The sequence below is a fragment of the Dysidea avara genome, chromosome 12 (genome assembly GCF_963678975.1).
Source record: "Dysidea avara chromosome 12, odDysAvar1.4, whole genome shotgun sequence".
Lineage (NCBI taxonomy): Eukaryota > Metazoa > Porifera > Demospongiae > Dictyoceratida > Dysideidae > Dysidea > Dysidea avara.
The window spans coordinates 23,129,295-23,148,014 of NC_089283.1; the positions used below are offsets into that span (position 1 = coordinate 23,129,295).

Genomic DNA, 18,720 nt, shown 5'->3' on the forward strand with positions numbered 1-18,720 from the left:
TAAAGATGACCAACAGATATCTGGCATATTGAAGTCTCCAAGAATAACAGCGTTGTCACTGGATTGCATTATGTCTGAGAGAAAATTTAAGAGGTTTTGCTGGTAGGTGACAGTACTGTTTGGGGGATTATATACTAAACACAGTGTAGTTGGATTGTAAGTGGTGATTTGAACAACATTTACTTCAATATCATTAGGGCTTGGAAGGATTTTACTAGGGATAGATATGTCGATGGCTAGCATAATTCCACCTCCACGAGAAGTACGATCCTTACGGTAAATAATGAAATTGTCGGGTAAATTTCTTTCACTGAGCCAAGTTTCAGTAATAGCAAAAAATTTTGAATGACGACATGTACGCAAAACAAAATAAGTGAAGGTAATTTGTTGACAATGCTTCTAGCATTCCATAGGCACACATCGATGTCTAGTCAGGTTGAGATCCATTGGCTGGGGAGTAGGAGCAGGGTTTGGTGTTGCAGTAGTTGTTGCTGAAGATCTAGGTTCTGTGGCTGTTGACAGCAACACCAACTTGTCATCCACTACTTTGGCAAAAACTACGTTGTCTACAATTAAGGAGTTTGGCAAATTTTGATTTGTTTGCGACTGTATCCATTTTGTAGTAACTGCCATCGTTGCTTGAGTAACAGTTGTTCAGTCAATCATTCTTGCTTTGTCATATCAGACTTTATGGTAATAGATGACTGGAGCTCTCTTTTCTTTGACAGAATGCTAAGGGCATCAGAAGAACGTAAGAATTTTACTAGGATTGGTCTTGGTCTTTGACGATTGCTCAGCTATTTCCCAAGTTGGAAATGATCTTTGATGGAGTTTGCTTCAATATTGTCATCAAGATCAGAGAATGTTTCAACCACTTTTGAAAGGTCATTCTGGATACACTTGGATCTAGTTGTATTGTTAGGGCTTTCCTCTATTCCGTATACTATCACATTGAACTTTCTGTCAGCTGTGTTATATTGGAGATGGGACAGTCCCAGCAGCTGAAGCATAACTAGGTATTTGTTTGGAAGGGATGTGTTGGACATTCCCTTCTGGTCTTGTTACAATAGATGAGGGTTGACTGTTGAGTGTATTAAGATGTTCACTAGCATTTACAAGAGATTTTGATATTCTTTCTTCAAGTTGTTGTAGTTTGTTCTCAAGAGACTTGTGTTTTTCTTCAATTTTGTCGAAAATTTTCAATGCTAATTTGACCTTTGGCTCACGAGAGCAAAAACACAAACACTACCTGGGGAACCAGTAAGAGCTTTATACAAACTTTTGGACAAGCTGGCACAGCAGGATCAACTTTTGATTTCGCTGAATGTTCTATTAGAGTAGTTAGGTGACTGCTCTGTTAGAGTATATTGATCTTGTGCACTCCCAGCACTGATTCATGCAGTACTCCATTCTGGCATAACCGAGGCATAACCTTTAGCACAAATCCCAGTAAATTAAGGCAAAGTAAGTTGCTAATGACTACAATAGTTGCTTTACTTTGGCAACTGGGCATTGGAAAAAGTGAGGGGACACTGCCCTCCTCTGTTGAGAGTGGGGGGAGGCAACTCTCCGCCCCTGCAGCAGCTAGGATTCAGGTCGACAGTTTGATACGGCTGGGCTCGCGAAATGTAGGCGTCTGAAGCCATATAAGCATCACATTTACACAAAAGGTCAGGTTTTTCAAATTTTTCGGTTTTGATGACATGGCGGAGAAGCAGGAAGATCCTTGGATGCCTGCTCCACAAGCACCAGTAGGTTGTCCCCCAGGCTTAGAGTATCTAACTCAACTGGATCAGGTGCTTGTCAATCAACAGCTGGAACTGACGGAAAGTTAGCTAGCCAACTAGGCTATACACTTGTCACTGTAGTTTTTTTCCTATCAATAGTTCTGACTGGATGTGTTACAAGAAATGACTATCGGCTGCGAAATTCTCTGGGACAACAGTTCTACTTCGCTGAAGAAGGTCGGTGAGTCAGTTTATCACATAAAGCAGCTCAGGTATTTCCGACCACTATGTATTTTCGGACGCAATATTTCCTAGAGGAACAACAAGACTCGATCATTTATTACACCAGAGGCTAGATGGCATGTCATTGATTCCTTGGTTACGGGGCTTACCCTGCTCTGGGACTTTACCTGTTCAGACACCCTGGCCCCATCTAATTTATCTACTTCTGCACTGAAGTGGTGCCAGCCGGCTGGCAAACTCTGCCGAGTCAGCTAAGTTCAGAAAGTATTCTTCTCTGATTCCATCATTTCACTTCTCCCCTTTATGTGTTGAGACCCTGGGTGCTTGGGGATCATGTGCACGCTCATTAGTGAGGCGGATAGGTTCCCGGGTAATGGAACAGTCTGGTGATAATAGGGCCACCCAATTTTTGATTCAGAAAGGTTGCCATTGATGTTCAACGTGGCAATGCTGCTTCTGTAATGGCAACAATACCAACATCCCAGGACTGGGCAGAGTTTGCCTCTCTGCCCACTGTTTAAGTGTTTGTTATTGATTTATATTATTATCTTTTTATTAACCTAAAAAAAAATTATTATTACACTATTATGAAGACCTATGACTATAACCTCCACATATAAAATATAAAAGGATTTGGTTATATTGTGTGGCTGCAGTGATCTTGGAAAGCCACTGTCCAAAAATGTCGATGCTCGGACAATGACATGTGAGCTCGGACACCATCCTCTACACCCTTCCCATGCAACTTCAAAAGCTATTGTGTGATAGTGATTGATAAGAGCTAACCTTGAGCTACCCCATGATATAAGCAGATTAGACTTTTATTAACTGGTATTGTAGATAGCCGGTTTTTCCCAGAGGTGGTAACTTGATCAAACGTCGGACGCAAAAAATCGTTTTATTTTTGGACTTTTCAATTATTTATTATAATTTTGGTATTTTATGACTTTTGGTAAAGCACTAGCTTAAAGGTTCTAAGTGTAGCCATTGAAACACAGGTATAGGGTGTTTTTCGTCAATTCTAGGTGGAAGAAGACAAGCTACATATAGCTGCAGTATAGTACATCTTTACAAATTAACTAAATAAGGCAACTCCTCTTACTCATTTAACATTTTTGATAGTAGTAAAGTCAATTTCAGATAGTGGAGGTCAGCAATAAGCTGCACAAGTGTGTAAAACCTCGCTACTGCATATATGACTGTTCTATTAGAATAGTTTATAGATTGAGTGCATTTCATTTGTTAACTTTCGTGTTGTAAGCTCCTATATTTTCTAGAATCTGTTCTGGAACAAGTCATAGATGTTGGGTCATGCAAACACAAAAAGCTGCAAAATTTAATGAGCTAAATGCTCTCAAAATATAAACTGCTCTAATAGAACAGTCATATATGCAGTATCGAGGTTTCACACACTGTTACAGTTTACTGCTGCCCTCCACTACCTGAAATTGGCTTTAATAATATCAAAAATGTCAAATGAGTAAGAGGAGTGGCCTTATTTAGCTAATTTGTGCAGACGTACTCTATACGTAGTTTGTCTTCTTCCACCTAGAATTGACGAAAAACACCCTATACCTGTGTCTCAATTGCTGCATTTGAAACTTTTCAAGGTAGTGATTTACTGAGTCATAAAATATCAAAATTATCACAAATAATTGAAAAGTCCGAAAATAAAATAATTTTTTGCATCCGACGTTTGATCAAGTTACCACCTCTGGGAAAAACCGGCTATCTACAATACCAGTTAATAAAGATCTAATCTGCTCATATCATGGGGTAGCTCAAGGTTAGCTCTATCAATCAGTACCACACAATAGCTTTTGAAGTTGCATGGGAAGGGTGTAGAGGGTGGTGTCCGAGCGCACATGCTGTTGTCCGAGCATCGATGTTTTGGACAGTGGCTTTCCAAAGTCACTGCAGCCACACATATAACCAAATCATTTTATATTTTATATGTGGAGGTTATAGTCATAGGTCTTCATAATAGTGTAATAATTGATCAAGTCTTGTTGCTCCTCTAGGAAATATTACGTCTGAAAATACATGGTGGTCGGAAATACCTGATCTGCTCTAGTAATTTGGGGCGTGGCCACACAACGCTCTAGATCTGATCACGGGAGACTGCATGCCTGTGGCTGTCATGTAACATCCTGTCTTCCCCCACCCCGCATTGTAACATGTGGGTGGATTGAGTGATGGTTGGTGTAGTATCATGATTCAATCCACCCTATCCTAAACCCAATCATCTGTACTGAAGTTATTATTATTATTATCATTATCATAGATACTACACCTATGTTATTATTTTTCTAATTTGTCAAAATGACAGGGTGGCACCAAAAAAAAAGGCATAACCTAGCTGCAAGGGTGCTTCCCTCAACATAAACATGTTTGTAAAACAGTGGTTAAAATTAATTGCCTTGTAACTGCACTTTAGACCTTCCATTTTTGCCTCATTTCAAGGAGTTACTATGTTTTCTTATATCGGGGATTCCACAAATTTAGCTACTAGAATCTGCATGCTAACCCGCATACGCAAAAACATTTTCTGCTTTAGGAGACTGAGTGTTCAAAAATTTCCACGAATATTTTAGAAACCATCTTTACAGAAGATTTTAAGAATAATTTAAACTTATGGGATGGTTGGTAGTGAAATTAAAGAGTACTTATTGAAAAATCTTGAAGGAAAGTTGATAAGAAGGTACACTAAAATAGCCTTAATTCACAAGAAACCTTAATTGGTTTGAAAACCATAATTTGTTCTGTAAGTTGTAGTTTCACAGCTACAATCTGGAAGTTCCTTACACAGTACCCCTATAAACCTGTCAACAATATATGTGTGCTTCGGCCCATTTGCACTGCTCACTTTTGAGATGCTAACGCTACGTCCCATACTTTAACCAGGATCGATCCTGAAGCATGTGGAGTTGTTCATAGCATCTCAAAAGTGGGGGGACAAGTCATCTGGGGTGGCTCTAAGTTGCAAAGTGTTTTAAAATCATTAACTGTACGAAGCACACCAGCACATGAAGCCAATACTAGGGGGTCTGGGGGCATGCCCCCACAGGAAAGTTTTGAGATTTGAATGTTCTGAGATTGAATCTGAGAGTATTTTCAGTAGTACATGTGCACTCAAATAGATTATTATTATAACAATGACTATTATTAAGATGCTGCTGTAGTAAATTAAGACATTTCAGACAGACTCATGCTCTTGATTACGTATAGATATAATGTGTTAATGGAGACAGATTGAATTAATCGCATAGCAACACCGATTCTTCTGAATGTTCTATTAGAATAGTGCTCTATAGAGCAGTGTTTATTCTAGGATTTCTCCTTTGGGGGGGGAGGGATCAGGAATTTGGGGAGTGACTAGGTGAAAGTTTGTTATATAGTTGTCCAAGTTCACAACTATGCAAAACAGTTGAGGTAGTTTGCTAAATACTGGTTAGTCATGTAAGGCTGTGTCATGCATGAATGTTGATTTGATTGATTTTTGTGATTGTGTGTATGAAGACTGATTGCACACAAATTGTAAAGATTCAACATTAGATATGCTGTGTATTACATTGTTATGTCATAATATACACACTCCTACATCAATCTCTACCAACCATATCATCTGGCGAGTATTAACTATCATTGTACATATGATACCACAATTATAGTAAATTACAAGATCTGCATGGGTGGATGTCTTCCAAGAAATAATTAAGGTGTTTGAAATTAAATACTAGGGCATTTTCATGTGGGTTATTACAATACAAGAAGTTTTTCAAAATCAGGCTTTCTGAGATTAAATCTGGGGCTGTACATGCCATTTTGAAAGTAGAAAATTTTTACAAATCACACCTGAGATTGAATGTAAGGAGAGTTTTTTTTCTATATTGGGTAAACTTGGGCTCTCAGATATTGATATGCATGAGTTTATTAATGTATTTGATACTGAATCTGAGAGGCAGCATTTTAAGGTTGTATTTGCATTTGTTAACCTGCGAAATTTTTACATATTAACCACTCTGAGATTGAATCTGAGATCATTTTTGATAAGTTTTAGTGTGTCATTTTAATAAAAACAAGCTTAACCTAATATTAGATACTCAGGGGGGTGAGTCTGAGATTTTAGGGGGGGGGGGAAAGTTCCCCCCCTAACAGCCCTAGAATAAACACTGCTACAGAGTATCTCGATCTTGTACACTCCCAGCACTGTATTCCATTCTTGCATAATCCTTAGCAAAAATTCTAGGAAATCGAGGCAAAGTAAGTAGGCTAATGGCTACAACAGTTACTTTACTTTAGCAACTGCATGAGCATTGGAAAAAGGCACTACCCCATCCACTTGTAAAAGTGGGGCAGTTCCCCCCATGCCCCCCTATTTCTCCACCCCTGATCCTGAGACTAGACTCCTGATCCCTTGTAATTATATTGTACATGTAACTGTCAAATCATGATGTTATCATCATTTACTCGAGCTTGCGTGAGGTTCCCTAATGGAGCAGTCAACTATACCAGTGAAGTATACAACTGAAGTGGCTCAAAAATTGTGTGCAATAAAATTATGTCAAGTGAAAGTCTAGATCTATGCATAGTGTGTGTTGCAAATTAAAAACAATTTATGGAAAGCAGGTTCACAATTACCACAGGGGAAGATACGGACTTCTAAAGATGGGGGGGTTCCAATCTGGAGTCTGGTAGCTAGCTAGATGTAGTTTCAGTCCAGCTACCTATTTCATAGCAAATAGGCAATCACTTTCCTGCAAAGTTTCATTGTTAAATCTTACCATTAAGACCTTTAGAAATGTAACAGAAACATTTAGAAATAGTTGTAATAGCTCTAAAACTGTAAAGCGATAATAAAATGATAAATAATTTTAGAGGCACTTATTACGATCATGAGATGTTGAAGTAGCAGTTTTAAGTGATTCAACAAAGAAAGGTATAATGAGTTTGGTTTGGTATAAAAATAACAATCCATTATAGATGCTGCTTGCAAATCATACTTGCATGCAAGGAGAGAAGTGAAACATAATTTTAATTTTATAATGCGTGCTTTGCTTCTTCTGTGGTATACAAAAGGTGCATCTTTGGCCCATGGGACATCTTACTCATTTAAGACTGTAACATTGGCCCGAATGCTTGTATGTGTCACAGTAAGCTTGACTGTACAGCTAGTCATTGTGATGGAAATTTGATATTGGTTTCTGTTTGATATTATTTGATGAGAAACAAAGCCCTTTGTGATCCCTGTACTTAGGAGAGAACTTTGTTTTCTAATAGAATGTACATTTGATAGTAAAATACTCTAATTGAACAGTCGCCTTATCATTCTTCTGACAGGACTTGTTGCTCTCTTGCCTTTAGTTTTGAGTTGAGATACTCTAATAGAGCAGTCAACTATGCCCAGCTATTCCACTACAGCAATCAAAGCCATTATGGAGGTGTATTTGCAGAATCAAACTCCTTGAATAAGTGTTAAATAATTTCTCGGAAAGTGCTTGTTGTCATCTGTTACACTTATGAAAAAAAAAACTTGCGATCTTTTAAAGCATCCATTGTAGTTAGTTTGTTGTTTGAAACTAGTTAGCTGGTGAACAGTGTATTGTTGACATTTTGAAGGCTCACGAAATTTTAGCACTCTGCTACCCTTACTAAAAGGTGACAGGAAATTTAACAAACCTAAAGGCCTAATAGTATCTGTTTTGTGCTGACTATCTTGGAAACAGAGACAGCTACCATACAAAAGGAAATTTTGATAGAAGAAAAATTTGAGAAATCCACAGTTGATGAGTTGGTGAAAATCAAGAAATCAGATCTAAACATGTACTTTTTGCAAGCACTTATTTGACAAGTTAAAAGTTGATGAAAATGTACTTATTTGTCAACCTTTTCTTTTGTCGAAATTTCCTGTCATATGGTACGTACTTTTACACAACTTGCACATTGTTACTAGTTTAACAAAAATGTGGTGAATGGTAAATGAAAGTAATTGATACTTACTTAGCTTAGAATTAATCATACCGTGTATAAAGGGAAACTTTGGTGGGGGAAAACTTTGGCGATTTGCTACAAATTCACCAACGTTTATCTTGCCAATTACTTGTAGCGCCTCAGATTAGCTAAAAATTGAGCTTGAATTTGCTAAAGTTTATTTCGCCAAATGCAATTTAGCTTGCTATTTGCCAAAGTTTATCCCTGCCAAAGTTTTTCCTCTATACGATACACAATAAGCAAAAACTTTTCCTGTTCATGTGCCACTTCTTGGTGGAATTCTCTCACTGATGCCACATGTGTTACTTGTAATTATGATGAATTTATATCCTCTGTTAAGAACTTTACTTAAATTAACTTGTGTATAGCATAGTTATTTATATTATTGTATGTGTAACATGGTTGTCTAGTGGTTGTGTTTTGTACTGTGTTTATTGTTGTGATGTGTGTGTGCTCTGGTAGGGAAGAATGGCTATTGCCGACTGCCATGAGGTTAAACTAAAGCAGTCAACTAGTTTGTCAAATATACTTTTTAAAACAAGAATGTTGTATAATAGCTATTTCAAATTTCAGTACAAGTCTATTAGTAAATAATTTTACTTGTAGATTCTTCCTGCTTTGCACGCCAGTGTTTCAAAGAGAATAGACCTTTTTCCATGTCTATAAAGGACAACAATGGTGTAGAAGTTATTCACTTGGAAAGACCACTGCGATGTTCTGCGTGGTGTTGTTTCTGCTGTCTGCAAGAGCTGGAAGTGCAGGCACCCCCTGGACAAATTGTGGGATATGTGAAACAAGAGTAAGAATGCTTGCAAAAGAAATGAACCATGCTAGTAGTTAATATGCATGTGTTCTTTTGTGTAGTTGCACTTTTCTGTACCCTATTTTCACTATTGAGAACGGATCACATGAACCTGTTCTGAAGATTAAGGGACCTCTCTGTACATGTCGATGTTGTGCTGACGTTGAATTTCAGGTACACAAGATGAGCTGTACTGTCCACTGTATTGTGGAAGTCAAACAAATTTGATGAACTATACCAAATGTTATATACTTTTCCATAAGAGGTGGCTGTAAATAGGTCAGGTAGCTAGTTGAGGAGGATATAGGTGACCTTATTATGTTACATATGGTTTAGGTATATCGTTTATTATTTCATCCATAGATAACAAGTATTGATGGGACTCATCGGGTTGGGAAGATTTCAAAACAGTGGTCTGGTCTTGTTAAAGAGTTCTTCACCAGTGCTGATAATTTTGGAATTCAGTGTAAGCACATAATAATACCACTTAATTAATTAATCGGTGATGGGGTATTGAATTGTCACAGTTGTTTTTCCATTTGATTTTGCATACACAACACTATAAAACATGCGTTAAGTTAGTCGTATCTTTTTGAAGAGTTACTGATACATATATGAGCTAATGTTACTAATGGTACAGTTGAGAATGTATTAATATTAAGAACAAACGTTATTAACGGTTGGCTGTATTAATATTATGAGCTCTTGGTCATATGAGTTGATAGTGCTTATTACTAATACTAATGCTTTATTTACAGTACAACAAAATAGTGAAGAATTGGTTGAATTACAGTTACTGAAGTGCTGATGAAATGACAGCAAAAATGCCATAGCTTTAGGACAGACGCTGTTAACCTTTTTCTTGTTGCTTGTCCTGTAAGGTTGCATGCCTATAACTGTGCTAAAACTACAAAACTGTATATTATAGTTGTGCCTATTTTATTGCATACAACTACAAGTTATGTCTGTATAGCTAATGTGTAAATTATATAACATGTTTTGCTTTAGTTCCAATGGACCTTGATGTAAAGTTGAAGGCTGTGATGATCGGAGCTTGTATGCTCATTGTAAGTTGTATGTTTTATCCTATTATTATCAAATGCAATGTTTCTCAGGATTTTATGTTTTTTGAACGGCAGCAGAGTGGTGGTCATGGCGGAAGTGGTGGTGGTGGCCATTGAGACATATCGAGGCCATTGTGCACATATTTGCATAATTTTTGTTATAACTGAATTAATTGTCATTCAATTTGATGTATTTAACTTTCTGTCGTGGGTGGCTCCAGGAGGTGACCGCATAGTTTCCAAACTCCCTGCTCCATGCACAATCATAATAGCATGTGGAGTGTAGGGAGCAGGCCACTTCCCAAGGAATTTTGTAGCCGTCTAAATTGAATCAGGTAGCTAGCAATTATCACCAAAAAGCTGACATTTTCTTAGCATATGGAAAGAGTTATATTAATAAGCTGCTTATGCTGGCACAGTGTTGGACAATGAAGCAGCCCTGAGGCTAAAGACAAAAGGTGTGGGGCAATGTGAAGTTAAAAGTGTACAACAGACATCGGTACCATTCTGGAGTCTAGCTGGAGGTGCCAAAATAATTTTTTTAGATTTCCCTGAGATAAGCTTTTAGACGTGCATATTATAAGTAGCTACTTCTAATTAAAAAAACAACGTGGCTTCTATTAGGGTGGTTGAATCTTAATCTGATCCTTCGCCGGGTGCCTAGTACATATAATTAATTACCTAACCAGTTTCAGACACCCTCCATGTTCTGCTGTACTTCATGTGATCGTATCCTTACCTTTTGTATGTGTGGGAGGGGCCAAACACATGCAAAAGGACAAAAGATGCAAGATCATTCCTGTTATAATGTATTGAACTTGAACATTGTAATGGAATTAGACACAGTCCATCAACAAAATTTTATCATACTATATATATATACAGTACCAATGTCACCAGCTATAATAATATATAGTAAAAAGTGTATGTTAGAGTTTGCATACATATTGATTTTACCCCATGTAATTTTTGCAAATATATGAACTGGAACGACAACAGGACCAATCAGCTTGTGGGATTGCTTATTTCTTTTGCTTGTGGCCTCACACATGTGCATGCATTAAAGGCAAACTATGACAGAAACAAGTTACCATACTGAGCCAATTCAATTTGATTTAAAACTTGATTATTGCAGCTAATTAAGTGATGCATACTGATGTATTTATGTGATGGCTCCACATGTAATGTGATGTACCATATTATATGATACATGTAATGTAATGTACCATATTATATGACACATGTAATGTAATGTACCATATTATATGACACATGTAATGTAATGTACCATATTATATGACACATGTAATGTAATGTACCATATTATATGACACATGTAATGTAATGTACCATATTATATGACACATGTAATGTAATGTACCATATTATATGACACATGTAATGTAATGTACCATATTATATGACACATGTAATGTAATGTACCATATTATATGACACATGTAATGTAATGTACCATATTATATGACACATGTAATGTAATGTACCATATTATATGACACATGTAATGTAATGTACCATATTATATGACACATGTAATGTAATGTACCATATTATATGACACATGTAATGTAATGTACCATATTATATGACACATGTAATGTAATGTACCATATTATATGACACATGTAATGTAATGTACCATATTATATGACACATGTAATGTAATGTACCATATTATATGACACATGTAATGTAATGTACCATATTATATGACACATGTAATGTAATGTACCATATTATATGACACATGTAATGTGATGTACCATATTATATTATATCTACATGCTTCATTGTGGAGTGTTGTACAATTTAGCCCACTAATTACGTACATGCATATATATATTTTATATACTATCCTTACATAGACTAACTACGTGTGACACTGAGGTTTTGTTGATCATGTGCATAGTATGTGCGCACTGTTAGAAATGAAGTATAGCTATAGAGCTTCCTAGCTATAACATACCTATATAGGGAATCCTAGGTATGTTATAACTGAGGGAGCTCTATATACTTCATTTGTAATGGTCCACATGTTTTGCACATTTGATTAACAAAACCGAGAATAGGTTCAGTGTCACCAAGAGTCCATAATAGAGAGGAGAGTGTCTAACTCGGTATTGGTCTATCTAAAACTGAGTCCTGTAAGTACACATAATATGTACATTTCTTTCTGATATTTTAACAATTAAATAGCTTAAGACTTGTGTTTTAGATCATGCATGGTATAGTGCAAAAAGTTGGATGGTATATATGAAAAACAAATAGTGTGAATTACTGCTCAGCAGTAACTATAGAGATGTTGTTTTGTCATGGTTAATCATGGCTAGCTTATTTGTCATTTGAGCGACAGAAAATAAGTTCTTGCCATAATACAGTATACGCATGATGTGCAGTAGGTTGACATGTATTAATAGTACAAATGCATGTGTGAGCACTTTTCATTCTAGACTGCTACCGCGGATGTACTGTGGTGTATCAAGAGTATAGCTAACTCTTGGTGACTTGCTGTAGCTACTAAGTTTTATACACCTATCAATGTTCGGTTAAGCCCCACTTCCCCAGTACGGGAAATGTTAGGTTTTAGGAAGGGATTTGAAGCTTAAAAGTTCCCGAGGGTGGGGAGTTTTAGCAAGTAGTGAAGTTTTTACTTGTGGCACGTAATAATACCAAAACTCCATCCCCAATCCTTTCTTATCCTCACATCATAGGTGTGGGGGTTTGACCTAAGTTACTATGGTTGGGGAATTTGACTTCAGTTTCTACCAGGTCAAATCCCCACCCTCCCTGGATTGCCGGGAGAGTGGGGATAGGTACTCATATAAGGATGGTTTTTGTGATGAAATGTTGGTAAATTTATTAAAATTAGCAGCTCTGCACGCCTCAATGCACACTTCAGTGTTGTGCATGGTGTGGGTGGGAGATGCATGAACATGCTGTGACCTTACATGCTTTAATAGCCCGGCAGACTCTGACCCTTACATTATAGCTAGCTACATGCAATATAGTTGCCTATTCATATCTCTCATTCATTTGATGGGTATATTTTTCTGCATTCTTCTTTAACGTTCAAGTTAGCTAGTTAGTGTTTCTTTATGACTCCTTGTTTGTATTCACAGGCTTTAGCTTCCTCACAGGTCTCTAGTGGGATAGCATTTAGTAAAACCCCATTGCTGGCGAGAAGTTAATGATTACACCGTACAGATTGAATGCAGAGAAGATCTCAGATCCCGGCTACCGTTGTGGCTCCTTTAGCGCATGCCTACACTGTTAAAAATAAGGAGTAACTGTTACTCCCCTAGGGGAGTTCCCAGTGTAGGGAGGATTTAACACCCCTATATTTTTGTGGAGAGTAACTAACACTCTGCAAAGGAGTAACAGGAACCCTTTGAAAAATCTATTGTAGGGAGTTTGAGTTACTCTAGGAGAGTTCACATAACCATGCAAGGCGTTTCCTTTACTCCATGACATTCTGCAGATAACTCCGTATAAAATCTCAAATGATGTTAAAGACATACAGCAAAACTGTAACAAAATGTTTACAATATCCGGCTTTATAATATTGTCACTGGCGGAAAGTCACTGAAAAAAGAGTTCAGTAGCAAGGCTTCATCATCAGCAAACGATGCTTCACCGCCACTTCACTGGAGTTACTGCCTGCCACATGACATGTTATCAGCTGTAGTAAATAGCAGTATAGTAAAAAATATTCAACAATCACATACTTGTTACCTGTATGGCTGAAGGTATGTCACACGCAGTTGCCAACAAAATTGTAAAACAATTCTGCCAGACCAGCAGCATTGGTAGTGTAAACTAAAATAAGTACAGTTGCTATCATGCAAAACAACACTTTTTTGCTACCTGGAGTTCATCATTTTGTTTGTCTATTTGTTCATTAATGTCTTGTGGCACCTGTAATATATGTTTACAAATTGATGCTATAGTCACTGTATGTTAACACACCTACTGGATGTTGTTTAAATTCTATGTTCTCAATGACATTGAGACATCCGTGCTAAAAAAGTAAATATGTGCTTACGTAACTATAAACATTATCTCCTTACAGGTCAAGAATAACTTGGAAAGTTGATGAAGTCGAAGACACACAATGTACATTGTATCATAAAGATTCTTGTTAACTGCAGACGATACATATTACCAGTTATTCCAGTGAATCTGCATGTAATTATGTAAAGACACTGACATTGATACAGGCTACTGACCTTACCAGGCAATATCATTGTGTCCGGCTGCTAACGTATCAGTAAAGGCTGAAAGGAGACGGACATGATATGTACGCCATGTTTAAGCTAGGTGGCTTTTCTCTCCTCTCTGAAGTCTTCAACTTCTTACACACCGAATACTAGTAGCTAGCGGTGAGCTTGGATGGGCTGAGTACTTGCAAGTCATGCAGTGATACGACCGAGTCCGCCGAATTTTATTCTCTTTCCCTGAGTCTTGAACTATTTCTGCCGTGTCACGATAAGGCGCCTAAACCCTCATGAGCAGTGGTGACTTCCGTTGGAGCCAGTTTAATAAACCCGGCGTTTCACACGAGACGACTCAGATATGAGCTCAAACGTACCTGAAGAAACAATGAACGAGATAGTGAACGTCCAGTAATTATTCACGAACAAGTAAACACTTTAGTATCACCTTTTAAGCACTACAATTCCTCAGAGAAGCAAACCGCTTTCAACTACTCAACACCGCACTGTTGTTAAAGAAGCCGTTTCTATGGTAATAATCTTCACTCTAAATAATGCGCTTGTAGTAGAAATGGTATTTAATAATTACACATACGTATTTCAAAATATTCTTGACACTTGAGTAGCAATTCGTCCTCTTGCTTTCGTACCGTCTGTTTCCTTCACTATGTCTTGGTTAGTCTGTAAAATAAAACATGAGTAAATTGCTGGAACCAGTACAGTGTGGTCCCCATACCATGAACATAACATCTATAAATTAGAAATGGTACAGAGAAGAGCAGCAAGGTTTGTGATGAATAACTATAATAGAACCGCTAGTGTGACAGAAATGTTGAACAGTTTACAATGGCACACATTGGAGAAGCGAAGAAATAATTTGAGAGCCTCACTAATGTATAAAATAATTAATGACATGGTAGATATTAATGTGCACCAACAGTTTAGACCAAGCAACACCACAACTAGAGGTCACCATCAAAGATTTCTGCAGTTGCCAACAAGGGTAGATGCTTATATGAACTCCTTCTTTCCTTTTACAATAAAATTATGGAACCAACTAGATGATCATATTATCCAAGCTCCATCTCTTGATTTATTTAACAATTATATAAATTTGTAAGTAGCTAACTACATATGTACGAATATACTCATGATTGAGTTTGTACATTAACAAATATATATATATATATATAAGCCTAAATAATTACTTTCCTTTTTACATTGAGTGGCTAGAATTGAACTGGCTAGTTAATGAAGAAAATATCATAGTGAGACAGCTATAACCTCGGCATGTGGCTCATTCAGCTATGTATTGTATTGTATTGTATTGTATTGTATTAATGCTTTACAGTGACCAGCACTGAAGGTCCGCAGCAACATGTGCTGCAGCCTTAGGATTACCTAACCTAATTTCAAGGACTTAGACTTAGTGACTTATGGCTTAAAAGGTGTAACAGAAAAGGGGCCAAAGTAAGGAAAAAATCCCTCCAACCCCAGGAATCGAACTGCAGGTCACCCAATGTCTAGTCGGGGCCACACTCAGTCTCCCCCAGGAGGCATGGATTTTCTTCCTTAATCCTAAAGTATTTATTGTATTAATGCTTTACAGTGACCAGCACTGAAGGTCTGCAGCAACATGTGCTGCAGCCTTAGGATTACCTAACCTAACCATGTGGTAATATACTAGTCACCTTAGCTGGTAATGGGAACTCTTCAGTTTGGTGCTTTCACTCACTTGGAGTTCTCTTTACCCTTAGTGGGTTACTGTTACTCTCCTAGTAATCTGAACTCCCCTTTCAGAGTAAAATATTTTACTCCCCATAGTTACTGTTACTTCCCTGTTTTAACAGTGTATAGACTGCATGTTGTGGGGGAATCATCAAGTCACCACTGGGCTCGCCACTGGGTCAGCTGAGATTTTTTTTTCTGCATTCTACATGTTTCTGACTCTCTGTATTGGCCTCCTCAGTCGTGTGATAACACACCTCGAACAGGCTCTGCCTTCTGTGTACACCCTCCAGTGCCTAACTGGTAAAGTAGATAATAGCAATAACAATAACAACATAGATTATATATTCCCTATCGTAGGAATATATAAAGCTGACGAAACCCAACAACTGTGCATTGCGCGTGATAATTTTTAATTGACAGGATTTGTGGTCAGCCGCGCATGATTGCGTAACTGATTGACCGTTAAGGATGGCGAACTGTTGTTGTGCTAACGCTCAGGCTCCTATCCAAGCATTCATCAGACCTGGTGTATGGATACCTGGTGTTAAGAATCTACACTCGTTCAGAGAACGATGGATTATCGAAAGTGCCACGCCCGATGAATGTCTGGAAGACGTCACTCAAGCGATCGAGAAAGTAGACACTGGGGAACACTTAGTGACACACAAAGTAAACAAGGAGAGACAATTTATTCAGATATTTAGTTTCACTGCAGCTAGTTGGTTGGATGTGGTAGAAATACGATTTCATGCTACGTCTGAAGGGAGAACGGAAGGTGAAGCATATTCGTTTTCCTCCGGTGTATTACCCGCGTGTTGTCCGCTTTCGTTTGTGTTCAACGTCATATTCTGCTGGGTGCCTTTCTGGGACCACAACTTCAATGAGCGACGTCTGCGGGAGTTGAAGAAGGCCATGACCGTTCAAGTGTCATCTGTACAAGACAAGAAATGCTGCTAGTGTTTATACTAAATGGTATACGCAAGCTGAATTACATGATCAGTGTGCTGCATTGTTAAGATTTTATATATATATATATATATATTCTGTGATATGTACAACTGATTCGGGTGTGCCTTAGTATGCATGTAGTCCGACTATAGTGAACTAGCTAGTTCTGTGTGCCGCAGTTCTAGACCATGAAAATTGATTCAGTGAGGTCAACCATTCAGCCGGTTATTCACTGCCTGCAGGGTGTTCAATATTTTACCACATGATATATCTTTGAATTGTGTGTAATTGTGAATGCCAGTGACTTTATGCAGGTTATATGGCCAGAGCTTCTCAATTATTAGCAGAGACTCTGCTTGCATGTAAAATGATAGTCAAGTAGCAGTGATGCTCATACAGTAGTTAATTTTAAAACTAGCAGTGGCCATATGTACGTAGCTATACCATTCATTTTCAGTGCATGGGTGAAATGCAGCTCAGAAATGATTTCTGAAATATAGCTTAACACATTTCAATCCTCATAATGAAAATTAGACTGCCCACCATCATGAAAAGCCCTTGTCGATAAACTGTGCATGAGTTAACTTTGCCTGGTTGTGAACTTGGTTGTGAACTGCAGCTAGTTCACAACCAAGTCAATCTTGAGGGGTGCATGTCCCTTTGGTTGTGAACTGCGGCTAGTTATGCAGGCAGCAGTGGTGGCGGAAGGGGGCTACAGGGGTTAAAGCCCCACAACTTTCAAAAAAGCAGGGGCAGAGCCCCCCCCCCCCCCCCCCCAGCAAATGTGTTTTATGATGTCATAAGACGTATCACGTGATCAACACCGTATACACTTGTCAGCTTGCTTACAGGGTCACTGTATAGCGACTAATAGCTTAATGCTGAATTATAGCAATGCTTACTTGCTAGCTAGCTATATGACTATTTATCTAGCATTACTGTGATTAAGATTATTGGCTAAAACTGCTTCCAGATTCAATCTCATAGCACTTATTTTTCAAAAAAATTCTGGGGGGGCATGTCCCCAGACCCCCCTAGAAGGAGAGCATGCTTTTCTGAGTGCGCTTTGCGCATTGTGCATGTATAGCCACAATAATTATACTCAGCCCCCCATAACGTTTCATACCTTCCTCTGCCACTGGACAGTCCTAGCCATTCTTCCACCCTTTATAGCAACAGATAGCTTGCAGTTGTGACAGTGTTTGGAGCATTTTTTTCAATAATAAAAAGCATATGACTTCCCACCTGTGCACATGCATTCAAATCTCTAATTTTGTGGATAAGAAACAAGTAATCAAGTTTGTCTGCTTGGCCTAAACTTTTACAACCATTAACTGCTATGCTTGGTAAAATGTTGCATGTAAAATTAATAGTTTTAATGTATGTATAGTCTGTTTGTGTTCACCTGAGCAGTGTGTCTTCTTGTTGTATGGGCCAGCTGCCCAAATATTTAGTAGCATTGTGCATGGAGCCAGAAAACTGTTTATCAAAAAGTGCTTTGTTGCAGGTAATTATGAGGCTTTAAAATTATCCCAAACATGAATTTATTACAGCCATATGACTCAGGCGTGCGTGTGCAACTACACAACCCCAAGTTAGTGTTTTATTTTTATTAAGGCTTTACAGCACAAGTTTTGCAGGTCTGGTACTGTATGTACTGAAAGATGTTATATGATATGTTTGAAAAGTTGCAGAAAGGAGAAAAAAAATATGACTGGACCTGGGCAGCCTTGATCCTGTAGCTAGCCATCTGATTTACGAGCACATGCATGCATGTACAAAATTAAAAATTATATGATAGGCAAATTGTCTATAAATGTTTGGTCCATGCAGCAATCAGTCATACATGATCAAAAAGTTCAGGTGCATGACATTATACGGATGATATTCAGGCACATAAACATATGGAAACATTGTTCATGCAAAGAACTGTATACAAAAATTGACAAACAGCTTTATTAGAGTGTTTGAAAATCTTTCTA

General features: G+C 37.8%; 1 protein-coding gene and 1 long non-coding RNA gene across 5 annotated transcripts; one reads left to right on the forward strand and one right to left on the reverse strand.

Annotated features, from left to right (window-relative positions):
• Nucleotides 1-1,585: 1,585 nt before the first annotated feature.
• LOC136240564 (phospholipid scramblase 1-like) lies at nt 1,586-10,016 on the forward strand. Its single transcript, XM_066031562.1, has 7 exons — nt 1,586-1,830; nt 1,887-1,964; nt 8,568-8,760; nt 8,826-8,937; nt 9,127-9,229; nt 9,772-9,830; nt 9,879-10,016. Exons 1-7 carry the CDS (start codon nt 1,704-1,706, stop codon nt 9,942-9,944), a joined length of 738 nt encoding a protein of 245 aa, XP_065887634.1. The 5' UTR covers nt 1,586-1,703; the 3' UTR covers nt 9,945-10,016.
• Nucleotides 10,017-13,329: 3,313 nt separating this feature from the next.
• LOC136240693 (uncharacterized) lies at nt 13,330-15,140 on the reverse strand. Of its 4 annotated transcripts, none has more exons than XR_010693926.1 (7): nt 14,508-15,140; nt 14,080-14,436; nt 13,916-14,027; nt 13,819-13,866; nt 13,713-13,763; nt 13,581-13,664; nt 13,330-13,527 (listed from the first exon to the last, which is right to left on the reverse strand). It is a non-coding gene; the product is annotated as an uncharacterized lncRNA (long non-coding RNA). The 4 variants fall into 4 exon arrangements; XR_010693924.1 differs by having other exon boundaries at nt 13,815-13,866; XR_010693927.1 differs by having other exon boundaries at nt 13,815-13,866; nt 13,916-13,990; nt 14,075-14,436.
• Between the last annotated feature and the right edge of the window lie 3,580 nt (nt 15,141-18,720).